General features: G+C 36.2%; 1 protein-coding gene across 1 annotated transcript in view; it reads right to left on the bottom strand.

The window, feature by feature from the left end:
- LOC140171976 (translation initiation factor eIF2B subunit epsilon-like) overlaps window positions 1-22,643 on the bottom strand; it is a 28,389-nt gene extending 5,746 nt beyond the window's left edge. The window contains 12 exon segments of the mRNA XM_072195324.1: window positions 3,019-3,144; window positions 4,344-4,410; window positions 4,412-4,550; window positions 5,235-5,379; window positions 5,871-5,971; window positions 7,222-7,317; window positions 8,797-8,882; window positions 9,710-9,865; window positions 11,652-11,823; window positions 13,096-13,281; window positions 13,740-13,864; window positions 22,465-22,643. Coding sequence (XP_072051425.1) covers window positions 3,019-3,144; window positions 4,344-4,410; window positions 4,412-4,550; window positions 5,235-5,379; window positions 5,871-5,971; window positions 7,222-7,317; window positions 8,797-8,882; window positions 9,710-9,865; window positions 11,652-11,823; window positions 13,096-13,281; window positions 13,740-13,864; window positions 22,465-22,590 — 1,525 coding nt within the window. The 5' untranslated portion in view covers window positions 22,591-22,643.
- Window positions 22,644-22,647: the final 4 nt, after the last annotated feature.

Raw genomic sequence — 22,647 nt, 5'->3', positions numbered from 1 at the left:
AGTGCAACTGTGAAAAAGCACTGAAATCACAACCGAACATAAGGCGAACCAAAGAATCAGATCTGTAGGATCTGGTATTTACCATGCATCTTTCACTTGGTTTGGGACCCTCTGCTCATTCTTATATGTTCTCCATTCCTTGTGAGGGATGTTTGGTGTAGCCTAATTATGTTGTTTGTATTTTAAGGTGTATTCTTTAAGGATTTTTGTAACATTTAGTTTTTACTTTTATGTATGTGTGCTCTGTAAAGCGTATCATGCAGAAGTCTCGATGTGCCATATAAATCTCTTTTATTATTATTATTTAATTGTACACCTAAACATAATTTTGAAAGTATAAAAAGCAATTTTTGGGAGTCATAGATGAATAACAATATCTGATTGTGTCAGATTGCAGTCCAAGCATGTCTGTCAACCTCGGTCCACACAAAATTGGGTCAAGTTGGGATGAGGCGACAAAAATTAACATTTCCCCTAGTATCATAGGGAATCGTCGGACCTGGGTAGAAGTAAAATTGCCCCACAGGGCTCAACCTTATTTATGTAACATAATGAAATCAATTACAGGGATACAGTACAGCTACATGAATGACTTGGGTTTGTCATATGATGAACATTGTCATTCAAGAATACCAATAAAATTAAGCAAGCAGGTATCCAATATTTTTATTTTTTTATTATTATTATTCATTAGGCATTTCAACAAAAATATACAGCAAAATTAGACCAGCAAGCAAGGGCTGCCAGGGCCCAACAAAAGTGGCAAATAAAGCACTGACATCTAAAAGATGAGCCGACCCCACCCTTGCAAGCTGGTCATGAAAATAAACAAAGTATTGCACTATAAATACACATAAAAATTACAAAGATTATTAACACATTAAAAGTACAAACATTTTTTAAAAACAGCACTATGTTAAAACTAGAAGCATGAAGCCCCAAGATACAAGAGACACAATATATTGCACTTAGCCAAGCAGGAAAAAAAACACACCACAACATAATGAGATAATGCCCCCCCTCCCACCCTATCACCACAACAAAACATAGATGGCACCAAGGATTAAATTTCTTGAATGGACTGAAAGTAGTCTCTCAAGTGGGATTTGAAGCAGTTAAAGCTATTGCACAAATAAATATCAGTGATGAGACGGGGGAGGTCAGACCATTTTTTTGGGAAGCGTTGGATGGAATGATAAAGAAAAGCATCAGTTTTGGCTTTGAGATGGTGAAAAATAAGGTGATCGGGATGCCTACTATTTGAACGGATTTTATTTAAAGCAGGCATAGCATTGCAGCAGTCAACATTGAGGAGGCATTTGGAAACAAGTGAAATGGACATGTATTCACGTCTTTGGGACAAATAACTGAGGTCAAGACGCGCCTAAGCGAACATTGTACTCCTCCTCGCGACGCTTCTGATGGAGAATAGCCCTGGTGGCGGTCCTTTGACGCGTGCAAGAGCATTTGTGAGACGCTTTGTGTGGGGCATCCAGACAGGGGAGCAATAATCGAGGATGGGCAAGACCATGGTCCGATATAATTGGAGGAGAACCTCTGGGGGAGATTCTCCGGCCACATGGCGAATAAAACCAAGAAGTTTGTTGCTTCTTGCTATAACATCCTTAACATGAGCATCCCAATTAAGCTTATCTGAGATGATGACACCCAAGAGGGAAGATTATTTACCTGATCAAGATTGATGTTGTTAATACTGTACACTCATAGATATAAAGTACGTTTACGAGTGATAGATATAAAATTACATTTGGTAGGATTCAATTGAAGTGAATTACGAGATGACCATACTGAAAGCTTGTCAAGATCCATTTGTAAATCCCTTACATCATTAGCATTGTAAATAGCACGATAAAGAAATGTATCATCAGCAAATTGCCCGATACCAGAGGTCAAGTGCTGGCCTAGATCATTGGCATAAATGGTGAAGAGCAGGGGCCAAGAACAGAGCCCTGAGGAATTCCAGAAAGGACCGAGACCCAATCAGCACTCTGCCCTCTAAAAGTAACCCTCTGAACACGACCTAAGACAAAGGAACTGATCCAGGCAAGCAGTTGACCTCTGATACCATAAGTTTTTTCAAGTTTAGAAATCAGAATGTTATGTGATATACAGTCAAATGCTTTGCTGTAGTCTAGAGAAATGAGGTCAACTTGAGTAGATTTACTGTCCATTAATTCCAAGAGTTCATTTGTTTTATCAAGTAATAGTGTACAGCATGATAAACCAGGCTTAAAGCCATGTTGACTTAATGATAAGAGATTGTTGTTACCTAGATGGACACGAAGGTTGTCAGCCACGATGCTTTCAAGCATTTTACAGACAATACTAGTCAGAGCGATGGGCCTGTAATTGGCAACATTTGAGCGGTCCCCTTTTTATAAACAGGGACAATATTGGCTTGTTTCCAGCCGCTAGGAAGGTGACCAGAACTAAGAGAAAGATTAAATAATTTTGTGAGAATTGGAGCAACCTGGTACATGCAGAGCTTAAGCATCCTCGCTGACAAACCATCGGGACCAACAGCACCATCAGTTTTAAGTTTTTGATGCGGTGTATAACTTGGTCTATGGTTATTTGGAGGGAGCATAAGGGGGTCACAGGTAATAAGGGAGATGTGATATCAAAGGCTGGAGAGGTGGGGGCAGTAAAGTAACTAGCAAAAGTTTGGTTAAAATTGTCAGCAATAAGGGCCGGGTCAGAGCACAGTTTGCCGTTGACAACAAATGATTTAACATCAGGTTCTTTTTTGCGACCACGAACAAAAAGACCAAAAGCGTTTTTACTGTCGTCAGCAGTGAGGAGAGAATGAAGGTAGTTACTGTAAGCAGCTTTTATACCATTGGATACCCTGTTACGAGTTTTTTTAAATGCAGCCCAATCAGTTTGTGATTGAGAAGACTTCGCCTTGCAGCCCAATCAGTTTGTGATTGAGAAGACTTCGCCTTGCGAAAAAGGGCATGTTTACTGTATATTGTATATCTCCAAATGGTAACTTACATATGACATCATTTGGTGGTGGTGTTGCTCCTCGTTGGGGTATATCTTCCTCTGCCTCTTCAAACTCATCTGATTCATCTTCACTGCTACTTTCTTCTTCCATTTCTGGCGATGTTATTGTCAGCCCTGAAAGTTCATTCACAGGTCATGATATTAAATTACATTTTACACTCAAACAAGAGCCCATTATTCATCAATTTGTGACACTGTAATGTTTTAACCATACCTTGGAAACTTGGCATGTTGCCCATGGGGATTGATGCTAACCCAGGTACTGTGTGAGCAAACTCAAAAATAGTGCAAATAGCGCGAGCATACACAAAAGAAACTTTGCGCCATGTTGCCAGGTCTGAACGCTGCACAGGCGTCAGCTGAATTTGAATACGCTTAGAGGGCACAGGCATGGAAAATTCCAATCTGTGTATTTATTAATCTAAGGTTTTAACAATACTGAGAAGGAAGTTGGATACCACTTCCTACGAGTGTGACTGCACTCACTAATTGGAAAAAATAGCTGCTAGAAAATTGTAATTTTTCTACGTTTGACAATTGGAAGGGCAGTGAAAACATTTATATATATTTAAATAAAATCCCATTCCTGATAAAAGTTTACAAATAGTTACTTTTCTTTTCAAATTCAACAGACAAAACGATAAATTTAGGCTCTTAACCAATCAAAAATGAGATTATCATAATATGCACCGTTCTAAGGCTATGTTATGTTGTTTAATTCAGTTGGTACGTAACACATTACGGACAATTGTATGCTACCCTTGCCTAAACAGTTGCCCAAACCAAACTAACTTTAATAAGCCAAATCGCTATTGTAACTTCCGGTTTTTTTTAGGACACTTTGCCCTTTGACCTATCTGGAAAATTCGGGTTTTGTGCGTACAAAATATAATTTAAAACTTGTTACTAGAATAAAAACAAACTTAAAAAACATTATTATTAAATGAATTAATTATTTAAATATTTTTAATGATAACATTATGACAATAATAAATAAATTATTAATAATTACAGCAATTTTCCCGATAGGTCAAAGGACAAAGTGTCCTAAAACTGCAAAAACTGTCCCACAATGCATTGCAAACTTCCAATGCCGATTGGGCTTATTGCATCTTGCCACATCAAAATGATGCAGTTGTGCTCTCAGAAAAACTCTAAACTGCTTAGTCTGAGAACTGCATACTGCATTATTTTGATAATTATGAAGGGCAAGCTACAATGTGGATTACATTATGTGACTGAATCTTGCCATGAGTCAGTTCCAATTCTTGTGACGTAACTATTAATAAGTTTAAAAATAATATCAGACCTACCTAATACCTGTTGACAAAGATCCAGCTCCTCATCATCCTCAGGTACAGGTGGTGTCCAAACATACCCCTAATCCATCTTCTCCAACAACATTTCGATCAATACCCCTACTTGCTTCATCGTCCTCATCATCATCTGCACTGGATGGTATTGGTTTGCTTGTCAAGAAAGTTTCCGCTGGTAAAGATACATTACACCCTATTTTCACCTGTAAAGGAGCAATGCAAAAATAATGCAGAGGATTTAGTAAAATATTTTCAATAAATTTACCTTCACACTACCTTGCCATATACCGCTCCGCTGCACATAATTTTGGAATATTGTTCACAAGTTTTGACTTCCATCGGTAAGTGATGCGTTGTTGAATTACAATTATTCGTAATTAAAATTACGCCAAATAACAACTCGACTGAACATCCTAGCTCTCCTGCAAATTAAAAGCAAGTGATGCTTGTGAACATGAAGGAAGTAAACTGAATGTGTGAACAACTGTTTGCAGATTTAAGGCACTCCTACAACCTCAGGTAATACTAAGGTTAGAATTACTACTAATTTTACCTCATTATCATAATATCAATTTAAATGGGTTGCAATCAATTTAATTTTTGTATCACTAAATTCAGAAACTTGTTATTTCAGTGACAATTCATTCGAATCCTCACAAAACTTTATAAATAGTCCTTCACACACAATTGTAAACAAACACATCTCTGTATAATGCATCAATTGTTAAATCAGTAGAAGTCACTTATACTAAAAGCAGCAAATATGGATGTTACAAATTTAGTAGCTAACAAGTTGTACATTTTTACTACCATGGCCTTAGCAGCCAATCAGAGACAAGTGCGTTCAAAGTATATACGCTGATGTATCTTACAATTAAAGTTACTTACCCAAATGAGAGTATAGACCCTGATTCTACTGTAACTCCACTACTAAGGTGAACTCCATCACATAACATAGCCCACTTGACCTTGCAATTAGAATCTATTGTAACATTATTCCATACATACACATTCTCTAATACCACATTTTCACCTGCAAAAAAAAAAAAAAGATACAACCTGATCCGAGTACTGTTGTGTAATTTGTCCATTTCATTGTTGGTCAAAATCAAATAAGAGAAAAGGTATGAAGGTTTACTCAATTAGGTGAAAATTCCTGAATATGTCTTTGGTAACCACAGAATTAGAGACAGAGAACCAGGACTCGACCTTCATCTTGATACAGGCATGGAGCAAAAATTAGGGTATTCGGTTTCCCTCGGAATTCTGTGTTGGTAACAGATGACTGCATTTGAAATTTTACTTCAATCTGTGTACTTCAAATTTGTGTTATTTGTGGGAACAAATTCTGCATGACAACTCAAATCAAATAAAAAGAACCACACACTTTTTTATCCAGTTGTATGTTATTAGCAAAACCCATTTCTGCTCATGGATGTATTATTGGCAGTCTAAACCGCTTTATAGCCTCTTTGTTCATCACAATTTCAACATTGCTTTCAATTTTATATTTTGTACACTTACCAATCTTACAGTTGTTTCCTATGACTGAATGTGAAATGATTGTATTGTTGCCTATGAGTGTACCTTGTCCTATGACAACATCTTCTTCTAGCTTACTCCCACTGAAAAAAACACAACAATGACACATGGAGATATTATCACCTGATATAAATGCAATTCACATGGACATAACTGGAGGGGAGGATTACCACAATTGAAAACTATTTCATGTAAAATTGCAACAGAAAAATAGATATTTTTATTAAATTTTTGGATGCTATTTCCCCTCTAATTCGGACCAAATTCTCAGTTACAAATGTATTGGGCTTTCATTCTGTCAGAACTCTTGAGCTGTTTATGCCTCTAATCATCACATCCTCATAAGTCAGACTCTGCTTCATACATGTAACTCCATGACTGCCAAGCTAGTTTTTACCTATCAGAACTGGTAAGGATACATTAAAAATACAAGTTCACTAGCAATGAATGTTTGAGGTCTTTAACTAATGGTTTGATGAATCAAAATGGGTAACACATTCTCACTATATCACATAACTTTTATCCCTTCTTGCAAAGATTTAGTTTAGTTTAGTTTTTATTTAGCTTTGCAACATATACAAAAATACAGAAAAATGGTAAGACATCAAGTACAAAGCATCAAAATTTAACAACAATAATAAAATGTGCACAAACCACAAAATGCCATCCCAGATTAGAACGGCATACACGCCACAACACCAAAAGTTGCAAGGCAAGGATAGCCCATAAAAGCCTGGCTACGTATGCAGGCTTATTTCCAATGGGTCCCAAAACAAAAAATGGCTGGGGACGTGGAGGAAAATAGAAAAAAAGAGACATTTGGACATAAGCCTACATACGTATAAATTCTGCAGATTCCTGCTTCAAAGCACTATCAGCCAGGTGTTTTTTGACAGCCTTTTTGAAAGCCATCCTGTTGCTTATGGACTGAATTTGAGGCGGCAAGTCATTCCAATCTAAGATGGCATTATAGTAGAAGGACTTGTTGGCAATGCCTTTGACTCTGGGCACAAAGAAATTAAAATTACTAGATCTGGTACGATGGGTATGAGCACTTGAGGTTCTAATGAAGTTGTTTCTGAGGTATGGTGCACCAGTATCATTGAAGATGTTGAATACATGGTTAAGCCTTAATTGTTTAGCACGGTCCTGAGAATTTAGAAGTTTAATGGAGTTACGAGTCAACTGATCAATGTGGGTCCTGGGAGACAAATTTAGAATAAAGCGGACTATTTTGTTTTGGGTGATCTGTAATTTGTGTTTAGCTCTGGTACTGATACCAAGATTTGTGTATTCTGTGCAACAGATTAAAACAAAATTAATTAATTAGTACCTTTCTAACGTGATGTCTTTTGAGAGGTAGATGTTGTGCCGTCTGTATGAGGTAGATGTTGTGCCGTCTGTATGGAAATCTACAAAGTAACAATCACTAGAAAAATAATTATCAAGCACAAATCACATGGTTTTATTTAAAAGTTGTCTGGATATTCAAAACCGAAATTTTCTAGAGCACGCCATGGTTATTTGTGCTCCGTCACGTTCATTGAATTATCTCATTGCTCTGTAGGGATTTTGAGGATGGCTGTTTTAAAATATACTTTGTTTTTAAAACCATGTGAATGCTTGAAATTATTTTTCTACATATAAACATAATGTTGTGTTGCGGACACTTCCTTTAATATATATTTTTTTACATTTAGTCAATGTTCTTATGATAAAATAGCATTGAGCTATTCCATTTAAAATACACACACACAATGTGAAAGATTTCACTGTCATCTCAATTCTACTTCAATCCAAACAGACATTTTTGCTAGTTTTATGTTGAATTCCAGTAGAAAATGGTTGAAATTGATAAAATCTAGATAAATTTTACACAATTTGACCTGAAATAAGACAATTATGTTTGGAATTCTGAAATCTTCCACACTTCTTTCATTTTTTATTTATTGATGAAAATGGCTGGATCTGGAATTATTTAAAGTATGGAATTTGCTTGGAATTTCAAAATTTTCCTCAATAGAGGCCGTCAGCGTGACGTCATATGCTGCCATCTTGTGGGTACACACTGCGACGGCCGTTCAATCTCCATGCGTGAACAGCAAAATCACCGCATCGATGCGTGATAACAGCTGCGTGGCAAGCTGCGCCCTGCGCGCTGTGTCCGATGCATGAACACGCAGATCGTTTGTACCCACAAGATGACGAAAGGCTGACGGCCTCTATAGCGGGTGTCATGTGGCTTTCAAATAAATAAGCCCATTATAAGAAAGCATTAATTTCACATATTGTCCAAGCCTAAAATCAATATTGAAAAGGTTTGAACTCCCATTTTTTCACACACATGTAGTGGTCAAGTCACAAATGATTTTTTTAAAACTACAAATGATTAACCAATTTCTCATGTCTGTCAAAGGAGACACTCTCACAAAATCCCTCTTGGTTTGTACAGGGCCTTTCAGTTCAGTCAGTTTTCTCTGTATAGAAAATATCAATTTGAAGTTGATTTCCCTCATTCAAAAATACAAACTTTTGGAATTGTTTCAGTAAGAGGTATTTATTTTATGGCATATTTTGTGACTTCCCCCATTGGGAGCAAGCATCCCCTTTTTGTCAGAGGGTGCGAGACGGAACAACCAAATCACACCAAAAACAACCAATGCGATTTATTGCGAGTGACATCATGCCAACCAACTGAATGAAACTTACCTTCTTTGCCTTCCAGATTTCAAAATGATCAGAATATTTGTCTGTTATAATTGGTTTAGTTTAATAGCACAACCCATTTCTTAGCCATTCTCTTTCCTTTCTTTTGTATAGGAATATTGTGTGTTTATTTTCTGTTACTCAACCAACATTTTATTTATTTATTTGTATTTAAAAGTTACCATCATGCAAGTGTTCTCACCTTACAGCATCATACATAGGTAAATTGGAAGAACGGGCTGCATATCCTTTATCCAAGATGTGAATGTGTAGCATGTTGCCTTCAATCTGGTTATGTACAATGAAAAAGCTCAATCAGCTAGCAAAGTCTTGTAATGTCAGACTGTCAACAGACTGTGTAAATTTCACTAAGCTTTACCCATCATATCAAAGAAAGCCATCATGAAATTAGCAGTATGTTACGCTGTAATTGTTGATAGTCTATTGCTATAAATCCCAATTACTTATATCATTCCTGCATCACAGCTCGCAACACCTGGTAACTATTTGGCGGGAAAATTACAAATACACATGCAACATCTTTGTATTCTAGTAATTTTTTGTGAAGCAGAACCCTATACTCTGGTCAGCTCGTAATAGGAGGGGGGGGGGACTCATAACATCGTGGATTGATACAGAATGGCTTACACTCAGCTGGGCGCAGCACCTACGCAAGCTGGGTTTTGCATGACTGATGTGTGCTTTTGTGAATTTACGCAAGCGTAAGTTGGTACTTTTTGGACTTGTGCAGTTACAAACAAAAACCAAATAATTCTCGCCTATTACGAGCTGATCATAGTATAAACTGGTCCTCCAGTGTTGACAGTAATCCCAGTATTGTGGTTGACAAAGTATCTGCATCTCTTGCGTACAACTATCACAAAGGTGAAGTTATAGTGAGTCAAGTCACTTCATGGTCGATTCAAATCATTTCTAGCAATATCATTTGTCACTGTGCAGTTACTGCATAGAGAATTTGAATATCCGAGTCGAGATTTCATTTCTGAGATTTGATTTTCGAGTCATGACAAGTCTGAATTGATGTACAAAACAAATCATCCAATAATAATTTTGCATCAATAATTATAGGATTGTTTCACAATTTGTTTACCTACCTCCTCATTGACTAGCACTCCTCTGATAAAATCATCCTGCGTTTGGTAGTCAAAGTTATCAACAAACAGCTCCATGACTCGAGGTGAACATATACCGACGTGACAGTCCAGAAGATCAAAACGTACCTGCAACTCAGAATTCTCTTGGAATAATTCCTGGACAGGTAAAATTAAAATAAACGAAATGGGTTACTTGAATAATTAACATCTGCATATCATGCCATGTGCATCAGGGGAAAAGTGGTTTAATGAAATTTGTAGACTTATTCTTTATAGCAACTCAGACAAATTTCCATTTTTTAAAACTGCATATCATGCCATGTGCATCCCAACGTACTAGTTGGACGATACACACGTGTTAGAAACACTGGACACATACACATGGAGGTTTACATTGCCCACTGCATATGATGTCGTGAGGGATCACACGGAACAATGATTTCTGAGTGTATCCTATGTGAAGGAATGGTTCAGTCACACACAATCACAACGCAGAGGATGTTTAAAGACATTCCCATGGCCCAATGGGGTTTCTGACCTTGGTATGTCTGGTTTTTGTACACATGTGGCAAGTTGACCATACTTTGCATTGGGATTGTGTGAAAATATCTGATGTTTTCATCCTATTATTTAACATTGAAAACATCGAGACTTAGGAATAAAATTAATGCAGTGGGACAATATGAATGTTTCCTGTAAGAAAATCAAATATCAGTCCTAAGTCTCAACTATTAGCTCGTTGGCTGCAGTTTTAAAATGACCATTTTGTGTGTGTGGCAATGGGGACTTTGCCTCTAAAATTAGGTTATATTGGTCAAATTTCCCAAACATAGTGCATTGTAGGAATGCCTTTAAGCCTCCTCTGATCACAACGGGTCTTGCAAGTAAATTTGCACAATCTGCATCATTGTTTTGAAAACATGTCTTACATTAATTATCACAGAAGTTTGGACAGGTTCTGATTGGCTGATTGAATCATAGCATGAATTATTGGCAACTCATTCACTTTTCAACAACTCCTCCTATACCTTTGTACAGGAGCCAACCGTTGTTAAACCGTGATGAATCCACACTTTTACTGAAGCGATACGCTGAACGCGAAGCGAGACTACGCGTTCTACGCGAGAGCGCGTAAATTCGTCATGCCTGGAACCTTTGTGCGTATGCAAGCTTACACGTTGAATTCAGTATTTTTCAGGTAGCGGCTAAACTTTGCCATTTTATTCTGTAGTTTTATTGCTGATATTAACCATGTTAACAGAGAAATCATCGAAGTTCTTGTAAGACTTAGTGACAATGATTAACTGACATTTTCTCCTAATCGTGAATTATACGATCTTTAGCTTCTTTTCGTTGTTGAAAGGGATTCAATCATGTTTGGCCGTTGTTCATCACCGTTTAACAACTTCGTGTCGGTAGCGTCTGCGTGGTTTACTTGCCAGCGAGGGCAGCTAAAGCCCCTCAAATAAACCACGCAGACGACGCTGCCGCATCGTTGTTAAACGGTGATGAACAACGGTGAAACATGATTGAATCCCGAAATCAAGTTGTGCAGCATAGTGTGACGATGGTATGATATGTGATAACAAGGTGCATGAGGCAGCAATCAAGTCACAAACATTCCTGCTCATTCTAGGAGTTTGAATCTCACTATCGTCAATCTGCATAGAAAATTCCCACTGCTTCAAAACAGGGATGAGTTCTGCAAATAACAGGCATGCTACAAATCGCACTTCTGAAAATGTTGAGGTGGTCTGTTAGGCGTGGTATTAAATTACACTCAATAAGAAGTTAAGAAATCGAAGTGTTCTATAAATTCGTACCCAGCAAGGCAATTTAAGTTGCGCAATGGTGTGTAATCACACTCTCACACCTTAAAACTCAATCCCCGCATAAAAACAAATAAAATCCCCGGCAAAATCTGCTCGGCAACGCAACATACCAATGGAAATCGAATCCTGCTCTTATCTTTGATTTTTTGATAGCTAAGAAGTCTCTGTTCTTTGTCTGCTGCTATTAGGAAGTCATCAACCGCTGACCGAGTCCTGTGTCCAGGGCATGCTTGCTTGTAAACCAAAGTCATTACAGATGACTTATTTTTCTGGTATCGATTTCTGTACAAGAAAAACAACAACAATATATCATCAAATCCTTCCCCTCTTGTTGCATGTTTCTGTTTGCATATTAATGTGCATATACATGTATACGGTATGGTACATCTGTGATGTGAAAGATAAAAAAAAAAGGTACATCTGTGAAGGCAGTGGGGTCACCAGGTCTTTCCTATGAAAATGATAAAGCATGTAAAAAGTAGAGGGCCTTTCAAGAAATCCAGTGACCCTCAAACAAAAGTAGGACCCACCTTATTTTAATGTGTGCATGATTAGCTATTTCAACAACTCTTCCTATACCTTTGTACAGGAGCCAACAGGTTGTTAAACCGTGATGAACCCACACTTTTACTGTAGCGTATACGCGAACGCGACTACGCGTTACGCGAGAGCGCGTAAAATTCGTCATGCCTGGAACCTTTGTGCGTATGCCAGCTTACAAGTTGAATCCAGTATTTTTCAGATAGCGGCTAAACATTGCCGTTTTATTCTGTAGTTTTATTGCTGATATCAAAAGAAAAATCATCGAAGTTTTTGTAAGGCTGAGTGGCAATGATTAACTGACATTCCTCGTAAAGTAATCGTGAATTATACGATATTTAGCTTCTTTTCGTTGTTGAAAGGATTCAATCATGTTTCATCGTTGTTCATCACCGTTTAACAACTCGCGTCGGCAGCGTCTGCGCAGTTTGCCGGCCGGGCAGCTAAAGCTGCCCTCGCGAAATAAACCACGCGAGACGACGCGCCGCATCGTTGTTAAACGGTGATGAACAACGGTGAAACATGATTAAATCCCTAAGTGTACTCCAAAATGGACAATACAAACTGCAAATCTGCCATGGCCAACACATTCATATTTCTACACTTTAGTTCAATGGAGCATATATGGTTACAACCTGTGAAGCTGATCGAAGTATTTCTGAACAATGTTGATCATACCAGTATCTTATAAAATATGGAGATATAATCAAGCTTTGAAATATTAATTATGCCGAGTCTCAAATATGGAGATATAATCAAGCTTTGAAATGTTATGCAGAGTCTCAAATATGGGTATAATCAAGCTTTGATTGATGTTATGCTGAGTCTTCAAAACATACAAGTTTGTTATGTTCACCTCAGCATCATGTGGATTTCAATCAGTGGTTTTCAGCTGCATGTTGCAAACTAAATCTCCTGAATACAAAAAAAACATCAACAAACAGTGGGACTTATAGCCAATGTCTATGGGGTGTACACAGGATTTGGTTCAAAGCTCATTTAGGATCATCTTACTTGTGGATTTCAATCAGCGGCTTCAGCTGCATGTTGCAAACTAGATCACCTGTTACAAGAACAAAATGACCACGTAGGAGAGATTTCCTCTCAATCTCCCTCAATGCATCGCCTGTTGAGTGACAGCCTTCTGACAGTATGGGAGTGATTAACACTGGTGATGTCTTGGCATTCCATTTCGATGATCTGTACAATGAAATATATCTATCAGTTATACAATTGAACTTAAAATGGTTAGAAAGTGGGAGTTTGTTAAATGATATAGACCTTTTAATCCACTGATATAGCGATATTAATGAGATTTCCTTGAGTGAATAACTTAAAATTACACAAATGTATCTTTCTCTCGACACCACACAGTTTTAACATTCTTTCATTTACTATCAAATTCCTTTTCTAAAAACACAACTAAAGCTCTTTTGGGCAATCCATATGCATCTTTAAGAATTCCTCTCATTTGATCAAACTTTAATTCTGAAAATTCTCTTAATGTGTATCAAACTTGTTGACAAAGACCATATGAAAATCAGTATCGGCACATGTTGGGCTTATCTCAAACAGTTTTAAAATGGCATATATATTAAATTGTACTTACTCTAAATGTGACTTTATTTGATCTGCATGGGTTACTAAATTGTACTTACTCTAAATGTGACTTTATTTGATCTGCATGTGCACAACAGAAGACAAAAACTTCTTGGATACCAGCGGTTGCCAGACATTCAATAGTGTAGTCTATCAGTGGTGTGTTAACAAGTGGTATCAAAGCCTGCAAAATATGAATGAATTTCTTCATGATTATATCATCAACATTCAAAGTACCGTACCGGTACCATACTTTTAAGGTTGGTCTGAGCCATGGAATTATGGAAAACGCTTTGGCCTTTTAATGCCTAAATTGTTGATCTTAAGTGTTTATAATTATGATAAAGAATGGAAATAACCTAATAAATAAATCAGAAAAATATGATTCGAAAAAGAAGCTGGTGATTTAATGTAACTCAAATAACCTCAATATTTTAACCTTTTTACAGAGGGTATGACAGAGGTATTACTGCAACTCTGTCAAATTTCAGCTCAGTCAAGGACTTAGGACAGGGTTCGAGATCTGACCCCGGTTTCACTGCCAAAAGTGTGAAAAATGTATTTAGGGGTGAAAATAACCATAAAAAATATTGTATTAAGACATTTCTAGGGTAAAAATGTCTGTAGTTTATGAATTGTTTTATTTAAACCTGATATCTTGAACCATAAAGCCACAAAATATGGATTTATGGCCGATTTTTCCGAAAAAAGGCCATTTTCGAGTGACAAAATTTTTCACCATTCAACTTTGTATACCCACAGACCCAACATTATATGAGTTTTTGCAATATAAAAGCATTAGGTTATGATCATAACTTTTTAATTCATCAGTTTTTTTGTAACTTGTCAAGTTGTTGCATAGTTTTTGCAAGAGATTCGTTGAAATTTGACATTGCATGTGACAAAAGTTACTCAAAAATTGCAGTTTCGGACAAATGATGAGCTTTGCACCAATATATCTTCTGATAGGAGTGGTGTATGATGATGATTTACTTGTCAGGTTATGCAGAATTTTATACGCTGCAAGTGGATACCAAATTTATGTAATTTTAAATACATCAACATTGATAAAAATAATAAAATATTACCCCTACCCATTAATTTTTGTAACGTGAGAAAAAGTACCTGCATTCATTAAAAATGCAAGGACAGGAGAAAACGAAAATAGCTACAGGCTTGAGAATCTAATCAATTATGCCTAATACAACTTCTAACATGACCAAGGTGTTCATTTTTTGTCAAACTGTTTAATTTTTTAGACAAACTTTTTTTTTTCACTTTAAGCTTTTCGAATTTCATGTATTTTCGGTCTTTTTTAGACCCTGTGAAAAAAATATGAAGCTTGAAAAGTTGATCGTTAATGCTCAAGATATATTACAACAACTAGATGGTATTAAAATTGGGTTAAATTGTATAACATTTTAAAAAAAAAAATTTTCAAATTAAGTTGCACATCCATTTTTCTAAACCTTCAAATCCTGCCTAAGACCCTGTCCAACGGTGACGCCAGATTTAACTAAAAATGTTCAGTTTTGAAGAAAATTGTCAAAAAGGATGATTTCGACCAAAACTTTTCCAGTCACTGTAACTACAGGTAAATTAGTCCAAAACAGAAATCTTTTGTAGACTCCAACACCGGATGCAGGCCTGGAAAAACTGGGTAAAAATTTGGGGTTCGCGGGAAATCCCGGAAAAACAAACAAACAAAAAAAACATTTTAATTTTTTAAGTTTTGGAAACTTTGGAGAACCACAGGACCTATTCTGATGCACTAGGATTTTTGGCGATTTTTCTTGGAACTCTGATTATTTTATCATTCAATAAAAATATACTGTAAGTTGGAAGAAGCCCCACGCTTTTTATTTTAATCCACGCTTTATATCATTCCACGCTTTTTACCCAAAAAGTTTAAACCCCCAAAGTTTAAACCCTCAGAATTTCGAACCGGCACGTATTAAAAAGCGTGGACTGCCGAAAAGTGTGCGTACTCCACACGCTTAACCTTGATTCTGGCGTCATGTATTTTCGGTCTTTTTTTAGACCCTGAAAAAAATATATGAAGATCGCTAGAAAAGATATATTACAAACAACTAGATGGCTAAAATTGGGTTAAATTGTGGCAATCCTGACTTTTAGACCACCTCGCTATTGAAACGGAGAGCCAAAATGCGATTTCAGATTTTTGGCCTGTTTTTAAGCTTACCTCCCGTGTGTTGTCAATGGCCGAATTCAGCTTTTGTCAAATTCATATTTAGAGAAAAGTCACGATGCTCACGTGTTCGTGGTAGTTTTTGATAGTTATTATACATTTTTGTAAATATTTGTATTTGATGACCAGTCCGGTCGTCCGAGAGGTCGAGTGTTGAAAATTTGTCATGTCGTGCGTGTGAATTTGGCTTCAAAATTGCACTTTTCTGCTAGAAGTTGTACGGAGATCTTATAATATTGTGTAAATAATTTTGTCAGGAACAAAATAAGGTATTACATACCGTCTATGAGTAAATATTCAGGACAAAATTCAGGTTTTTCTTGTGTTGTGTACAGAATTTTGGATTTGTCATTTTGAAATTCCCCGGCCAGCTAGAAATCGTCTGGGAACGTAAACAAGTTTTCCTAAAAATTGTAAATTTCCTTAAAAAACGGCTTTTGTTGATCAAACTTTGGATTATTTAAGATGCAATTGTTTAAGGATGTAGACAGTGTTCGAAATAAGCACTTATCCTCTTGTCCTCTTGTCCAAAAATCACTTTATTGAGCTATGTACTTATCCCTGACAACCACAATATTTTACCAAAGTATGACACATTTTGGGGACAACCAAAATGTATTGAGGACAAGCAGAATTTATGCTTAGTTATCCTCGGGATAACCTTGATTTGGACACTGAATTTAAAGATATTTTTAGTATTTTAATGCTTTACATGGTCAAAAAGGGGTCATCAGTTTGATTCCTGATTTAAAAACACTTAACAGTCATGACAGTTGTTCTAGTTATTAGATTGCTGAATTTCGAAAGTGAGCGCCTGGCGCGGAGTGACTGCGCAATATCCATAGTAACGGAGCTTAGCCTACGCTTTGAACGCAGCCGCCAAAAGGTTCCATGAACGCGTTCAGGAGAGTATAAAAGGCCATGTACGACGCAAGAAATTTCAGTTTGCCGGGTGGGCTCAGTCCCACCCATGCATGCAAGGGCTATGCAACAGCCGGAGTAATCTAGGCTAGGCTCTAAAATTGCATTGCATTGGCAGCCTGGATGCAAAGTTGGGCGTGAAATATCCCCAAAGTCCAGGAAAGGCACCATGGGCACTGTGTTTTGTGCATTACGGCATGGCAAGCTCGTATTTGGTGTAGGCCTACAGGCATGGATACTCTGTAGTATAGGCCTTGGCCTAGCCTACGACTATGTCATGTGATGAGAGATTCTGTTGATTAAATTGTATTTTTATGCTTCTTGATTATTCAAGCAGATAGTATATTCGCAGCATTTATTTGGATTTAAAAGAGAGAAATAAGGAAATATCGTCATGATCATCAACAGAGATTGTGTATTTGGGCTATTTCATTATAAATGACAACATTGAGTCCCAAAAGGGGTCAAAATTCAAACTCATTTATTTCATGCAAATTCATTATCATTTCAAAGTTCAGATGGTGTGTCAATAATTCTCAAAATATTAGAGCGTCAAACCCTCAGGAACCATTAAAAAATTAAATTGAATTTTTGCTGTGTAAAACATAGCTGCCGCCTGGAGGGACATTTTTTAAACAATTTAATACACAACTTTGAAAGAGTATATGTAACCAACATTGGGTTCATACTTATTCATATTTAGTCTGTAATAATTGTTGTATGTTCCTTTACACTTCAGTGTCTTAAATATGCCAGTTTCAATATAAAACAATTAGTAAATTGATACTAATCCAGATAAATGGTGCAAAATTACTACATATTTTAAGGATAAAATCTTCCAGAAAAATTCATGAAATAGTCATTTTGTCCTGCCCAATAAATGATGCTACAGTATTTTAAGGTCAAAGCTAAAATTAGTTTCTCATCATGAGTAAAATTCATGAAATAGTCATTTTGTCCTGCCCAATAGCTACACTGATGCATAAGTGAGTATTGTCATTAAGTGCCAATCTGTTGTACTAGTCATGTAAAACCTAAAATAAAAGACCCCTCCTGTGTCATTTGTTCTGGATAGGACACATTTTTTAACACATAATAAAGCATACTTTTAAAACTTTAGAAATAGCTGCATCAATATTATTGCATCAATATTATTGCATAAAAGATCCCCAGCATTTAAAATCCACTACAAACAGGGTTAATATTCTGGTTAAATTAGGAATATTGCAATTTTTAGCTAACCAAGTTCAATGCAGAATAATATCATATGTGTTCTCAACAACTGAACAATAATTTGAACACTAAAGTGGTTTGTAAGCATAATTTGCAATAAAATGCAAAAAATTTCTTGTGGGTTTGGCTCTTTGAAATTTTTATTTTTAGTTTGTTTACCAATTCATGGAAATGACATAATTGTGCTGGAGAGGACATTTGTTAAATTGCAAACAGAATCGTGGATACAGGCTTGCAAAAATGCAACAAATACCAAATCATGTGCCACCTTGGTAGAAGGAAGACCACTCTTCCTCTACAAATTTCACATTCTATGATATAATCCTTCTTATTTCAACAATTAGTAATTAACTTCAGTTCTGGAGAGGACAAATTTTAACGCGGAACTGTGGTATCAAGAACAAGTGGTCTACTGTATGTAAAATAAATGAATTCCTCAATCAGTGCCCTGTCCCATCAATTGGTAATATAACACAGATTATACAGGTAGGGTAAGGGTTTATATTTCCTCTTTAATGTTTAAAACAAAAATGGAGGCATGAATTGGAGAGGACACTCATTTTTTTTATTTAACATAAAATGCCAATTTTGCAAGAATCTCTGAATTTTAACATTTTTGCACCAATTTTCACCATTCAACTTGCATGATGTTCCACACATATCATATTTTCATTGCAACAAGCACATTGCCATAGAATGTACCTAATTTTTCAAAGAATTTATTCAGAATACATGGGCAAAATGAAATGGGACTCCAAAATTGGGTTAAAAATGTACCTTTTGGCAATTTTTTTATACAAAAATAGACAGAATTCTGTAAAAATGCTCATGTAGCTTGTAGTTTGTGGCATACTTAGAATTAAGTTAATAACACTGCATTATCACCCTAATTATATCAACCAGATATGATAAAAGCCATTTTTGTGAACGTGTCATTTATAATGAAATAGCCCATTTACCAGTGTTTACTTGTAGTTATGAATTGTGATGTGATAAGACAAATATGAAAGCAAAATAACAATACAAGATATAACAAAAGAAGCAAATATAAAACAGAATTGTAAAGTCTCATTTTTACCTGTTACTTCTCCTTTCATGCATCACTGATTCAACATGTCATGGGGAGAATTCTAATCTTTGATACTACGCTACCACTTGTATGTTTTAGAAGGCTAGTCTTCTCCATCAGTCGTTTACAAAAGTATTAGGGGCAAGCTCGGTCCCGTTACACTATATAGGGCTCAAATATTACTATTTCATCAAGGTTTAATATTCTAACAAGCTTAAACTAAAAGTTTCATCTTTACATGTAGGAGTCAAGCTTTAAACTACGGTATTAAGGGCAGAGTAATGGGAGAGAACATGGACCTTTTCGAGCATCATTATTTCTGAATTGTATAGGTCTCCAAAGTATATAAAACTATACATTTTTGGAAAGGAAATGAGTCAATGAATCCCATGGTGACGCCACATTTTTTCAAAAATCTCGAAGTTTTTGATAAAATCACAAAAATCACTTTTTACCCCCAATTTTTTGTGACAACTTAAAAAAAAATCAGTTCGGAGTAAAAAAAAAATCAGTTAGCTTTTCACAAAGAAGAGACATGAACTTAGGGAAGGTTTTTTTTATTTTTTTGAAATTTGTCTCTTTTTTCGAAATATTAAAAAAAACATGTGAAAAAAGCAATTTTGTCATTCTATTCAGCTAAAAATTGCACATAATGGTGTATATTTTTGTTTAAAACAAATATTTCAAAAAAATGAGAAAACCTTCCCTAGACTTTGATGTACTCTAAACGATAGTGCAAAAGTTTACCTTTTACTTGCATATTTTCGAGTTATCTTGTCACAAAAATCGTGCAATATTGTCAAAAGTGAACTATGAGAAATCGACGTTTTAGTAAAAAAATGTCAAAATTATGCACAAAATGTCCTTTATATTTTAAAACAGCAAGACTTTCACGCTTGTAAAAGCTGTACCTGATGCATGGTCTTAATATGCATCTTTTTGCAACAATGAATTTATAATGTCTGCTTTTAGTGCGCCAAAATTCAAAATAATTAAAAAATCCAAGTGCCATTTTGACTGCAAATTTGTGTTTTGTTTACACCGCATTTGCCGGCCTTAAAAACATACCGAATGCGCCTTGACTGCGTTGGACATACGCGCAGAGTTTGAGAGCGACATTAACGCCATTTCGCATTCGCCAAGCATTTCTGACATTATTTAATACTAAGCTGTCTTGAGCCATGTGACTTTTAGAGTTGAAAAGAGTAATCACAAAAATACGTGTAAATATTTCGCATTCTCGATCATGAGAGGATGTACCATTTCTGACTCATTATTTCCGCCAATTTACTAAGCTGTCTTGAGCCATGTGACTTTTTAGAGTTGAAAAGAGTGAAATAAATCAAGCAAAACGTGTCTGGCTCTCATGATCGAGAATTTAATATTAGCAAGTTGTATTTTATCAGTTTCAAGTGAAAGAATATATCTTAGTTTTGATAAATATCAAGAAATCTCAAATTCGGGCGTGGACGAATGTGTCTTCCATTACTCTGGCCTTAAAGGGGCATTTTCGTGATCCACAGCCTCATCCCCCCACTTTTCTCAAAAAAAGTTAAGATTTTTATGTCACTGGAAACTACATAATGTATTTTGTACAAAATATTTCTTGCAGATTAATTCGTTTTGCAAAGATATCGTGAAATTTGAATTTCGTTCTGGTGCACCAGAACGAAATTACAACGCATTGTCTATGGAGCAGTGTAATACACATAATCATGCATATTACTCGCAAACGCAAAATCGGAATCAACTGGAATTTTGTGAATAGGCTTTTTTTGTGGATATGTACTGAAATCATAAAAAGAGGATGCTAGGATCACGAAATCCTCCTTTTAAGCAAAAATATCCAACAAGCTAATTTAAACGATTTTTTTAAAAGAAGCTTAAAACATTAATTTTTTTCATCGTAAAAATCATCTAAAAATCTTTAAAAATACAGTGACCTAAAGTTGTTTTCTTTAAACTTCCGTGGTCGTGCCTGTCAGCGTATCGCGCATACGCAGCGTAAACACAAAAGCAATAAACAATCACGCTGATTGGTTGATCAATGCACTTGACAACAAGCCGGCTGACCCATTGGTCCTAAGTTCGGCGCCGCGCGTAGTAGGCGACCTTGTCACTTCTACGCGATCGCAATTCACCAGCGCGTACCCGGACCACGGAAGTTTAAAGAAAACAACTTTACCTAATTTAATAATCTATGTTTCCGATGATATCCAAGAAGCTAAAATATTGTGACGAGGGCAGGGCTTTGAGTAATGGGGGAAATTACGGGGTAAAACACATGGGTCACGTTGAGAAATATCGCCATCTTGAATGAATGCAAATTAATCACGCAGTAAAAAACGCGCTGAAAGTGCATGATACGCTAGCGTAATTGTGCCGTCAAAACAAATTAGCGCACATCAAGCGCAGTGTTGGCTTGGGAGCTGGCATCACCTGTTTTGTTACCAGCTTTTTACCCAAAAATAGCAGAAAAAGCGTGAATTTTGGAACAAAATAAAGCTGTTCGATGGAATAAAAGGTATGTTTGTTCAGTTGAAATCATGTATGTTTAACGTTGCGAAAGTTTAATATGATAAATTTGCAATTTGTACCTATAATAGCATGAATAGCGCGGGTGGTCGATGGTCTAAAAGTCAGGATCGCCATTTTCTAAAGTTTAATTTGATTTAGAGCAAATTCAGCAAAAGTTCTCAATCAAACATGTCAAATGGACATGGATGATGAAATACTTCGAAATTGTGAACACAATTATGCAGCTATCAAAAAATGTAAGCTTTCCTATTTCTGCAATCAAAGTGTAGCCTAGTCACGATTATCGCACTTTCAGTTTCCCACGCGTTTGAACGGGAATTGGATTGCCTACTTTTTCGATGTCTAGTGAGCAAATTTTTTCAATATTTTGAGAAAATGATGTCAAATTTTCTATTCTGTATTGTTTGGTAATAATAATGTCTTTTGCCAATAGTATGTTTAAAGTTGTAATTTTGTGTTTTTGATCGCAAAGATCGGATATTTTCGTCCGATTCAAATTTGAACCTTCGCAAGGGTGCCCGCAGAATTTATTTTTGCCTTTTTGGACACTAAAATGTTTGATTTAATTTTGTTTCAACGAAGTCTTAAATTAGCAACACAAACGGTTGGTACCACTTTTATATACATTTAAAATTTTAAAGATTTTTTTCAACTTTTTAACCGCGCAAAGCGTTATGTGTATTTCCCATTGACATCCAAAATGGGAAATACGAGTCTGATGGACATAGGAACGGCGTCCATGAGACTCAACGAGTCTAGTGTAGCCGGTAGCCTATAGTATCATCATGATCATCATGCTATAAAAGCCACTTACCCGGGGCCTTTCACGTGTTATTGGTGCAAATTGTTCATTAAAACTGTCTGCTATTACAAGTGCTTGCAAAACTTCTTCCTGTTCCAGAAGATTTTCTGATTTTCCCTTCGATTTTTTCCCTGACATGTTGTTGTGTTGTGTTCGATTCGCATGCGTCGTCTGCGCGAAAGTTGACCCTGACGT

Source organism: Amphiura filiformis, chromosome 15, assembly GCF_039555335.1.
Source record: "Amphiura filiformis chromosome 15, Afil_fr2py, whole genome shotgun sequence".
NCBI classification, from domain to species: Eukaryota; Metazoa; Echinodermata; class Ophiuroidea; order Amphilepidida; family Amphiuridae; genus Amphiura; species Amphiura filiformis.
Note: the sequence above shows the minus strand (reverse complement) of the source record. Positions and strands in the feature narration are given on the sequence as shown.